This window comes from Ochotona curzoniae, unplaced genomic scaffold (assembly GCF_017591425.1).
Source record: "Ochotona curzoniae isolate NIBS_2020 unplaced genomic scaffold, NIBS_Ocur_1.0 contig_1, whole genome shotgun sequence".
In the NCBI taxonomy this organism is placed as follows: Eukaryota; Metazoa; Chordata; class Mammalia; order Lagomorpha; family Ochotonidae; genus Ochotona; species Ochotona curzoniae.
Window position 1 is genome coordinate 21,953,829 of NW_024464918.1, and position 12,051 is coordinate 21,965,879.

Below are 12,051 nucleotides of genomic sequence, written 5' to 3' on the forward strand. Positions count from 1 at the left end.
GAAGGAGCACTGCAGGTGAGGAAAGACTCCTGAAGGACTCCCCTCCAACAAGGCCACTGTCCTTGCAGATAAGTGAGGGGCTTGAGACAGAGTGGTTTGGAAGGGGGAAGCTGGAGGAACTGGAAGGGTCAGACCAATGCACCAGCACTGAGAGACCTTAGCCCGAATGTAGTTTGAATTCTATGTTGAATTCAGCCCCGAAGCTGTATCATCCAGAGCTTTATTTTGCTGGAAGGATTTAAATTATTACTTGGACCTTTTTCTTTCTTTGGTAAAGATGTAGATCCTCATGAGTCATTAAGTTTTTGTTTTCCCCTAGGAACATACTTGTTTCCTCTATGATAAACAGTGTGTTGGCAGATAATTGTTCATAATAGCTTGTAAGTTTTATTTGCTTGAAATGCAGGAAGTTATAGAGAGAAACCAAGTGTAATTTTATAAACTTATTTTAATTTTACTTTTAATTACATGGAGTAATTATATTTTAATTATGATGTAATTATATAAAGACACAGAGCTCTTCCTTCCCTTGGTTAACTTACGCTTCACTTCTTTTTTGAGACTCCCCTTGGAATGCCTCCTAAGCCTAAGAATGCATGCCACAAAACTCCAGAGAATAAACAGGAGAAAAATCTTAACATTGACTTTAACTTTTTGAAAAATGCTGTTGTAAAAGCTCAGGGAACTCAAACTAAAACAAGTGACTGGTTTTTTCTTTACTGTAAAAATGCTAAAATTAATAAATAAATTAATAATCATCATAATAATAACAAAGAGCTTATATAAATATAGTGGAAAAGCAATGACCCGACACAAAAATGGGCAAATATTTTGTGTTTTATACATGTATCAAGGCATTATGTATGTATCATAACCTGTGTAAAATCATGTTTATAAAAAATAATGTTAAAATTAGTAACATAAAAATGAGCAAATTAAATGTCTCATTGTTTGAACAATAACCTTGAGCCATTTTGTTTGCCTATATCCAAATCACCTCCAATTTTTGTTCAAAAAATATGAGATAGTTTACTCAAGTTAATCTCCTGAATTCATGAACTTGAGGGGAAGGTGTGAAAGAGATTTAGTCAGAAAAAAAGGAACTACACAAAATTAGAAGACTAACGTTTAGTTCAGTAGTCAGTAGCATTTGCTTACTTAAAAATATCCCCGACTCTCATGTGAGAACTGACAAAGAACTAAACCTGGGACATGTCTGAAGATTTCAGCTCCTTGAGAATATTAAGTGGGGAGAAATCTCCAGCTCCCTTAGTATTAGCAATCTGCTCAAAATGAAAGGGTTGGGTTGTGTTAGACCAAGTTTTGCCTGAGTTGTTGCTCTAAAGAGCTATTCTCTACTGCCACCTTGTGGGAAACTACGGTGTTACAAGTCCTCCTAGAGTTTACTATGGGTGAGTTTGCACTTTGAAATGGTCGGTGTCAGATGAAATAGTGCCCTTACAGATGTTATTTAAATGATTGTAAAATGGTGAAAGAGTTAGATTTTGGAACACAGAACAGAACCTTATGTAACAGTTAAGATGACTATCAAAATAACCTATGAAACATGAACATTTAGATTGTGTGTTTAATATTGATGAGTTAATGAACATATAGAAATTATAGATTGGAATTAAGTTTAAAAGAGAAAAGGCTTAACTAGTGATGACACTCAGTTTAATTACATGAAAACATGTATAGGAGCATATTTAGATAGGAAAACCAAATTGGACCTGCATTGTACATATTGAATAAAAATGTCCTGAGCCAATGATGGCGAGTCTCATGAAGTGGATGTGTGAGTCAACGTTCGTAGGCAGTGGAGTAAGGGCAGCTGTGTGTGGGAGTGAGCACAGAATGTAGGATGGATGGGCAAGGATAAGAGAGACATGTCAAACGCCTGGGGCTGCTCAGTAACTAGAGGGTAAAAACAAGGCTAACAATGATTTCAAATCACTTGCCAAAGGATAGGGGAAAAGTGAGATGTGAGAAAGGTAGAGAGAGAGAGAGACGAGAGAGGAGAGAGAATATGAATGACAGAGAGAGAGGATAAATCCGGGCACCGACTTTCAGAGTGAAAGCCTGGGAGTGGGCAGCTCCTTTTGTGTGGGCAGCTGTAAGCTTTTAGTGGAAATTATTTTCAGGGGTTGTACTGGAAGAAGAGAGTTATGTATTCGCATTCACCATGACCTCCTTCCTCTTTTGGAAATGTCTCTTATCAAATGACAAAAAAAAAAATACTGTTTTCAAATTTGTATCCAGTTTAAGCAAGAGTTTTATTATTTGCTAGAATGTGTATATGACTGCAGAGCACAGGCTTTGTCGTTCGGAATTCTTACAAAAAGTAAAATGTTGGCAATGAATTGTAGTCTAGGATTTAGAACATATCTGAGGGAAAAATAAATACAATGGCATGATAAAGTCCACTTCACTTTCACATGATACAGTGTAATAGAGAACAGATGTAGTCTCTTATTTGAAACCACAAATGGAAATTTATATACATCATAGAAGCCTTAGACATGACATGGCATTGATATCTGAGATGGGGACAACCATGGTCACCCTGTGGTTGGCCTTGGTTTCTGCCTTGTGAGAGAGGCTAGGGATAGAAAAAGGAACTCAGACGGAGCGCCCTAATTTCCAAGCTCACAGCCGAGGAGAAAGAGTCCAAAGTGGCCAGGATTTGCAGGGTGAAACCGGGGAGAGCTTCAGGGAGCTTAGCAGATTATTGTATGGAGTGCTTGTGTGTGGGGGAACCACTGAGCGCCAGAAAGGGTTAGAGGCAGCGGAGCTGAGGGCCGAGTCAACACTGGAAGCTGTCCTGTGTGAGATGAGAATCCACTGGCTGACAGTAACAGTGAACTGCTCACTGCAGAAGAAAGGAGTTACGAAGATGAAGTTAGAATGGCAGCATTGCAAGCACTCCTCCCTAGAGGTTCCAGGGTTCCCGCCTGGCCCAGGGCTCAGAAAAATGGAAACTGACACTTTGTCAAGATGGAGATTCATTTCTGTTTTAAGGATTTATTTATGTTCATTGGAAAGTCAGATTTACAGAAAAAAAAGAGAGAAGACAGAGAGGAAAGATTTTCCATCTGCTGGTTCACTCCCCAAGCTGCCTGCAGTGGCCAGAGCTGAGCTGATCCGAAGTCAGGAGCTAAGAGCTTCATCTGGATCTCCCACGTGGGTGCAGGCTCTCAAGGCTTTGGGCCGTCCTTGGCTACTTTCCTAGGCCACAAGCAGGGAGCTGGATGGGAAGTGGAGCAGCTGGGATATGAACCTGTACCCATATGGGATCCCGGTGCGTGCAAGGCGAGGACTTTAATGATTAGACCATCACACCAGGTCCAAGATTAGATTCTTAAGATTCTTCTTCCCAACAGTATTTGTTCCTCATCATCTAAAATGAATCAGCCATAGATGATTGTTTGCTTTTTCACTGGAGCCCTGCAGCCACATGGGATCCACAACCCCACTAAGATCAGATATTTGATATGACATACACATACTCTGACAGCAGCCTCAACAGGCAGAACAGACACATGTTCTTTACCAGGTGGGCAGATCAAGTGGTTGAGAGGAAGAGAGAATGTTGCACATTTTAATTTGTTCTTTGTATTAGGAAGTATGGATAGATAACAGACTTAGATACACACACGTCTGCGGCCTACATTCATACAAGTCATATGTTTGCACAGAGAACTATAACAAAGAGAAAAAAAATGTCCATATAATGTCCCTATATGTTTCAAAGGTTAAAATGTGTCCAGAGAGATTTAAGACCCCATCCATGTAGGGTTTCTTCTATGGAGAAAAGAGGGGTCAGAGACCAAACATGGCCCTGTTGATCTAAGCCTGGCATGCATAGCTGCTTCAGCTGCAAGGGGGACTCTAAATATTTCCATCAATGTTTAATGAACAGTTTGCGGAAGCTGAGCAACAGGAATGGACCATGCAGGGCACACTGACCCATAGTTCCTATTCGTTGTGTTTTCACATAGATTGCTTCTGTTTTCAGTGTATGAAAGAATAATCCCAACGTCTGAGTTTGACTCATGCGTCTTGTATTCAGCTTGCTCTAGTTCTGAGATTTCAGACACAGATCTGAGAGCCAAACTAAGCTTTCAGAGAAGTTTATCATTTATTAGTGATAATAGGAAGGCATTCAATGAGTGAAGGGAAAGGTCCAGGGAGTGAACCTTAAACTATCAGCTAAGATTAGAGAGGTAATTCTGTCACCAAGAAGGTCAAGGAAGAATCCAGGAGGAATTGGGCACAAGAGGAGATTTTAATGGAGGAGAAAAATGGACTTTTCTTCCTCCATATCCAAGTCCACTCTGCTAGCATCTTCCATCATGATAGAACTTAATCCTTCCATTAGATTTCCTAAATGAAGGGGTAAATATTTCATTAAGGGATATCAAGACCAGAGCAACAAAATTATATCAAAAAGTAGCCTAGCTGGCACCTTAACTTTACATTTGAGAAAACTAAGATACAGGTGTATACGTGACTAAACAAAGAAACAGGATCACTCTATTGCCTGTCCAGTTATCTTGCCACTGTTCCAAAATACTAGCAAAAATTACCAAGGCCTAAATGACACTACCTGTAAACACAACAGTTGTTTTTGATTTGGTTTGAGTTCTGATGTTTGAGGCATATCAGTCCTTAGGTACTTCATCAATACTCTTACACATGGGCTAAATTGCTTGTTAGTGCAAATCCTATAGATACCACAATCCTTTCATTGGTCCTTACACAAAAAGTGCAAGAAAAAAAAAATGGTAGCAATCTGGTGCCATGGGAACTATTTCCTCTGTATAAAATGCATGGGTTCACACAGTGACCAAAGGTGAAATGGTTATATTGTGTATTTCAGAGTCTAAGCACTAATTTCATGTCACGTGAAATTGGAAAGCCAACATTAACTCTTTTTTGGAGAACCCAAATTTTGCAGTCACCTAATCTTGGCTCAGAATTTCAGTCACTTACCAGAGAGAAAACATCTAAGGGAATGTAAAACCACATTTGGTCTTAAAATCAGAGTGTTTGGGATTTTGAGGGGGGTATTTGAGATCTCCAAGTAGAAATCCATCAGCAGGTATATGAAAATGTGAAGGCTTAGACCCAAAGAACACCATGCTGCGTGCGCTAGCTCCCCTCTCTGGTGGCCTCTCCATTGCCGCACAGCCTTCTTTGTGGACCCGATTATAATCTGTGCATAGCAAAGCAAATTACTGGCCTGGAAGCTGATGTACTTGATAAGAGAGGTGGATCAGAATTGTTACAGAGAAGCTGACAGATACTTCTACTCCCCAACTAGTACTTACAAGCTCTCAACACACAAGATGCATGGATTTTCATAGGTGACAAAATCAGTTCCGCAGATGGGTTGTTGCAAGCCAGGGCAGGGGTTTACTGTCCCCTTGAACCAACTCAAGTCTACTTTCTGATACGGGCATTTCACCTACAAGTCAGTTGGAAAGAAAACCACGCTCAGAGAACAGAGTTGATCATACATTATAAAATCTCTCACACATGTACCTCCACAAAGCAATGGGGTTGGAACCCACAAACTCCCACGTGATAACAGCGCTTGGCCTTTGGACAGGGCTTCCTCGGTAATCGAGAAAAAGCTTGAGTGTAACATTGGAACACAGAACAAATCATAGATTTTTTTTTTCTGGGAAATTTAAATTCTCCATCTCTTTTATGCTTGCTTGGGATGGCAGATCTGGAAACATTCTTTTTTTTTTTTTACTATTGGCTTTTATTTTTAATTGTTATATTTTCCATGACCCAATGTTGTAGGTATAGGAATTTCCCCCCTCTCCTTTCCCTTCCTTCCTCCCTGTCTTACCCTCCTCCCACTTTTCCCATTACTAGCACAGTACTATTGTCCTTTCATAACAGTTCCAAGTTTAACATTCTGCTATTTAAGTGTATCATGGCATTTTAGGTATAGACGATGGGAGAAAATCTAGTATCAAATTGTCAAGGTATATTTAAATTTCCTTGGGGGTTCTCCTTTTATTTGGAAGTAGAGATGAATACTGCAGTGTGTCTTCACCTACAGTATGCTAGTCTCCATTATGCAATTTATCTATGAGAATATATGTATATACTTATTTACTATTATCTATTTGTTTTGCATTTTGCATGAAGGTTGCCTTATATCACAGAGAACATCTCCTCTGTCCTTTTGTAACTGTCATGTCTCACTGAGCATAATAGTCTCCAGTTGAGATCATTTTGTTGTAGCTGGTAGATTCCATTCTCTTTAATAGCTGAGTAGTATTCCATGGAGTAGATGTACTATGGTTTCCTTATCCAGTCCTCTTTGGATGGGCATCTGGATTGTTTCCATGTCTTGGCTATTGTAGATTATGCTGCTATAAATATAAGGAAGCATGTCATTGTCTTATATACCGATTTCACTTCCTTTGGATATGTTCCCAGAAGTGGGATAGCTGGTGATACAGTAAATCTATTTTCAGTTGTTTGAGTACTTTCCATGCTGACTTCCATAGTGGTTCATACTGATTTACCACTCTGCCCTTTTACCAGCAGTGGGGCAGTGTAGCTTTTTCCCCACATCCATGCCAGTAGGTTTTGTTAATAGTTTTCTGAACGCAGATCATTCTCACTGGAATTAGGTAGAACAACAGCGTGGGTTTTATTTGTATTTCCGCAATAGCTAAGGAGCCTGAGCACTTTTTCATATGTTTATTAATCATTTGATTTTGTTCTTTTGTAAAATACCAGCTCATTCTAGAAATATTCTTAGACATCTGTGACAGCAAATTGGCTAAGGAATTCAAAACTCAATAATCAAAAGCCATACTTCCCTGAAATACACATATTTGAAAGTATCACAACTTAGGCATTCCCCAAACCCTAAGCCATTTTCTATCTTGAAATTGTCAAATGGGAGATCATTTAGAGCAATTACCTGCTTTTAGGGAAACATGATGACAAAAGACAGTATGGGTCTCATCAGGAGCTGGAACACAATTTGTTTTCAAAAGTTCTTCCTGGACCCTGCTGATGTTATCAATTACATTGTTCTGGGGTGCAGCCTTTGATAGCCAGCACCCTTTGACAGTGGACAAATGGACTGTGGCTGTGTCTCCCACCTTCTGTCCTGCAGGTGGGACCTAACAGCAATGGAATGTTAACTCCATCCTTAGGAAGTCCTCAGCCACTCTCCCCACCACCACCTTAGGTGTTCCCTCCTGCCCACCTGTGACTCTTACCTATCATATGAGAGGGGGCTGTATTGCACTGTTGTGTAACCTCTCCCCTCACAAGCCCCTATTCAGGCTCTTGGTAAGGAGGGGCTGGCTCTTGGTCCTGTGCTCCTTTTCTCTGGCACTCTGACTCTTGGCCTCCCCAGTACCACTGAGGACAGGTATCTTCTGAGCATGGCCCCTGTGTGTATTTCTCACCCTCTGTGTACTGCGTAGGTGGGACAATGAAGATAGCAATGCTAAGATGCTTTGCATTTCTGGTTTGTGTGCTGTTGGGAGTTCCAGGAGAGGTGAGGCCTAGCAGTAGTGGGATGTGGGCAGAGAGGCCAGGCAGGGGTGAATGTCTGCAGCTTTGTGTGTCCAGATTATTCATTGCATGTCTCTTAGGATAACTTATATTGTTAGGGAAACTGGGACATAGGTCCTCAGTTTAATGGATGGATTTGTGGGTAATGAGCATTTGTTCCTCTTGGGGTTGTGATTGATTGCATTGCTATGTGGACTTGTGATTTGCTGTTCCTAGTATGCTCTATTATCTCCAATCTTGGCTTATAAAGACTCCTTAATAAACCTTACACATATCTGGTGCGATCTCGCTCAAACCCCGTAACAACATGAAGCAGGAACTGCCTGGAGATTAAAGCAGGTTTCAATGGCCCTGTAAGCGTCCTGAGATTGGCACAGATAAAATACCCCAGATACACAGTGGGGAAAGTTTGGGGTTTGTATTTGGAGGAAAGGAGGTATTGTTTGAACTTAGAAACTCCAATTTATTGTGCCTTGATTTATTTAACACCATTGTCATAGCCAGGCCACCATCTGATTTGAGAATCATTGAACTAGCCTTTCCGTGTTCTCTATTACCACTGTCTTTGTTCATAGATAAATATCAATTGAATGATTTTCTCCTGATTTATTGAAACAACTTCAGTATGCATTTAAAAACAATCTGATCGTGAGTTAAAAGATTCAATGGGACCTGAACCTTCTCAATTTCTCCAACCTTGCCTTATATCGTTTATGGGTGAAATAATCATTTCACCCATAATCAAGTATTATTCATAACCATTGTCTATATTTCCATTAAACAAGGATCCTTTTGCTTTTCACTTGCTAAACTTCTTATTTGTTTAGGCGTCAATACTTGCACTGGACTGTAAATGTAAGATATGTTATCTCTAAAACTAAAACAAAACAGGAAGGCAACAGGGAAAGGAAGGCAGGAATATCATTATGCTCTTAGAATTTTATCTACAAATTGAACTTGTTAAAAACTAATTCAAATTGAAACGTTAAAGTGTATACAGTAAAGGGGAAAAAAGAGAATCTTGGGCTTGAAAAATCTACAGGAAGATTACCTTAACAGTTCCGTGTGGTGGCCACCATTGTCGACGTGCTGAAACTAGAGAATACGTGAAGGTTACTATAAAATAGTCTGATCGATCAGAGCTTAATCCATTCACAGAATGAGAATATTCCAATGCAGTTCCTAGGAAGTATTAACCACTGGAAATATTCCACTCACACATTTATTTATTTTATAAAATGTGGAGTAACAATTGTGATATATTTTATATAATTGTGTTTGTAAAGGCTGCCGGTTCATGTATTACATAGTTTTTACTGACACTAACTAGCCTGGGCTCCAGTGGATTGTCAGTTGTTAAGTCAATACATGAAAGAAATCACAGGACTTTGTGATTTTTTTTTGGTTCCATCCCTATATTCCATAGAGAGGGAAAGGATTCTGTAGGGTAAAACTCGGAAACAATGTGAAAAGCCGAGATGGCTTTTTTAAGAGGAGCCATAAAATATAATGAGATCATTATGCTCAAATACATGGCAGGCATTTTCAAAAGTTAAAAGATTTCAAGATATGCCCTGATTAGGCATATAGGCAGTGACGTTTGCATTATTGCATTGCCCAAGCCCCTTGCCTCCAGGAAGAGTTCAATCTGTATGAACTAGATGGAAGAACTAAGGCCACTGCTCACTGGCCCAGAATCTTTTGGTCTACAATCTGTTTTCTCTTCAACTTATATCAGTGTGTTAACATTATCAGTTAGAAATATTGTCAAAGAAATCCAGAGCACCCTCTTTCAGACTGTAATGTCAAAACCCACAAAACAACTTTACTTGCCTGCAAGCGCTAGCCGAATGACTTACCAGAAGATAACACCCAACGTGTCAGGATAAAGAAGAGCAGCAAGGAGAGTAGCGGGAAGCATTGGGCCATGTTCCTGGTGTGCTCCTGGAACGAAGCTCTGAGATGGTGTCTCAGGGTGTTTCCTTCTGATTCAAGCAGCAGAGAGAGCTCGGTGGGCCAGTGTTGAAGTGGACAGTCAGTGTCAATTTGCCTGTAGCATCCTCTGTACAAGCATGTAGAAAGCTTACCATTCCCCAGGGGGAAGAAATCACGGGAGTGGCTATGCTTTGACAAACCACCTTAAAGATTAAAATGCAGATAAAAATGACTGATCTGTGAATGCTCAGAAGACAGAAGTGAAGCAGACGTTAGGCTTCCAGGGTATAGAGTAATGGAATTAAAAAGTTCATTTTAGAACAAAACTAATGGAATGTACTTATAGTATTTTCATAAAGAGCATTTTTCCATTCATTTTTTAATATATCCATACTTAGGTAGTTGCATTATTGTAGTATAGAAATATTTTGGGTGTCTTGGAAAAGCAATATTTGAAGTAAAACTTCACCTAATTATTTAAAAATAGGACTACTAGAAGTTTCTAGACAACAAGAGGATCTCAGTAGAGGAAACCGTACTTTTTCATGACACAAGAATATCTCTCTTCAGTTTAAGAAAAGGTTTCTGACATTTCAGACATGCTTGGCTGTGCATAAGATCTCCTGACTTTAGTTGTTAGACTCTCTTGTGTTTTTATTTATATTTTATTTTAGTTGTTAGACTCCCTTGTAATTCTGAGAGGGTGCATGGGGAGACTGTATATTCTGTGCTGTCTCTTGGGGTCCCCAAAGCTGTCAGAAGCCAGACACATACATGGCGAGGCTGCTGATCAAATCTGTCCTCAGCATTGGCGACTGAGCGAGTGGTCTGTTGAGTGTACGTTGGCTGGGCCTGGCCAAGGGCGTTTACCTTCCCATATTCTCAGTCTTACACATGTGGCCTTGACCTTTACTCTGCAGTAGACATTCACAGGTAATTGACATAAACTTTTGGCCAATATGCTAGGATGTGACTTGAGCTATTAGCCACATCACTCTGTCCCCAAAGGACTGCACTCCCCAGCATGACTGCCTGCTCTGGGTACAAAGTCCAGAGCGGCCGCCCCTGCCCCTGGATCAACATGTTTTTTGTTTTGTAAACATTACATCCCATCTTTTCCTTATATTTCACATGGATTATTCCAGGAATGGAATAAGCCATGGAAGCCAGAGGTCCAAAGCACATACAAGTGGGCTGGCAGACCAATCCCCTACTCTCTAGTGACCCATCTGAGAAAGAGAAATGTAACATGCTTTTTCTTTTAGTGGGTGGTGCCTTTGCTTTCAGGAGCTTCAGGAGACAGAGTGGAGGAGAGAAGCTCTGAAGCATCACGTCCTGGGCTGGCCTGTCATTCAGACAAAGCGAAGGTCAGATCTCAGCAGGGGACAACGTGGGGGACCACTGGGAGACATTCCTTGGCAGGTGATCCAAGAGAGGATTTGCAGAAGTGCCACAGTAGAGAACACAGATTTCTACTATAATAACAAGTCATTTGGGTCAGAATGAAAATAGATGGAACAAGTGAAGAAGGCTAGAACAGGAATGACGTTCTAGTTTTTAAAATTTTAAATACACATAATGACACACATATATTACATGTTTTATTTTTGTAGTCTAAATTGTTCCCAGGTTCTTTGCGTTGAGAAATGTGCTATTACATCTTCTCTCTAATATTGTCATATAAAACATGAATGTATATGGCTTATACGCTATCTGAATTTTATGATATCTGTGAATTTTAATTACTATCTTTAATAACAATCACTAATTTATTAAAATGATGAAATAAGCACATTTTATTTGTATCAGCTAATTTATCATTTTTATTTCATTGTTTAAATACCCCAAGTCTTTACAGTTCTGAGCCTGAAAGATACTGATCAGAATCTCTTCCTGAAATTCTGGCTCTCTCTCTCTCTCTCTCTCTCTCTCTCTCGGTGGTACTGTGGGCTGAACTGCTGATTGCAACTTTAGCAACCCATACTGGAGTGCCCCTTTGAGTTTTGCTATTCTGCTTCTCTCCCAGCTCCCTCCATGTTCACCTGGGAAGGCAGCACAGATGGCCAAGCATTTGTGCCCCTTTCTCGCATACAGGAGAACAGGATGGCCGTGGCCAGGCCCACCCACAGCATTTGCAGCCGTTTGGGGAGATGAACCTATGATTGGGAGAGATGTATCTCTTCCTCTCTGTTGTAGTGCCTTTCAAATACATCTTCGGAGTAAAAAAAAAAAAAAAAAAAGGGAGGAGCTGTATGAATACAGGAAGCTACCCTCAGGTGCTGGCAGATCAGAAATGACCCTCTTAACTTGGGGATAGAAGTGTGCAGAGCGGAAACAGCTTCTGGAAATGATGCTTCCAGGCTCCCTTGCTTGAACTTTTTGTTTAGGAGAAGCCCAGGCCACTGGTTCCACCTGTGAACGCTGGCAGAGAATCTGTGACAGTCTGTGGTCTCCACTAGGAGCATGAGATGAGAGAAGCTGACAATAATGAGGTCATACTTTACGACGGTGGGCAGTCACCGGGGGAGTGAAACGGTGACCCTCACTAGGCACTTC

At 40.5% G+C, this 12,051-nt stretch overlaps 1 protein-coding gene across 1 annotated transcript; it reads right to left on the reverse strand.

Annotated features, from left to right (window-relative positions):
• Window positions 1–4,340: 4,340 nt before the first annotated feature.
• SPINK14 (serine peptidase inhibitor Kazal type 14 (putative)) lies at window positions 4,341–9,489 on the reverse strand. Its single transcript, XM_040975935.1, has 4 exons — window positions 9,420–9,489; window positions 8,612–8,655; window positions 5,334–5,470; window positions 4,341–4,386 (listed from the first exon to the last, which is right to left on the reverse strand). The coding sequence occupies exons 1-4, from the start codon at window positions 9,487–9,489 to the stop codon at window positions 4,341–4,343; spliced, it is 297 nt and encodes a 98-aa protein (XP_040831869.1).
• Between the last annotated feature and the right edge of the window lie 2,562 nt (window positions 9,490–12,051).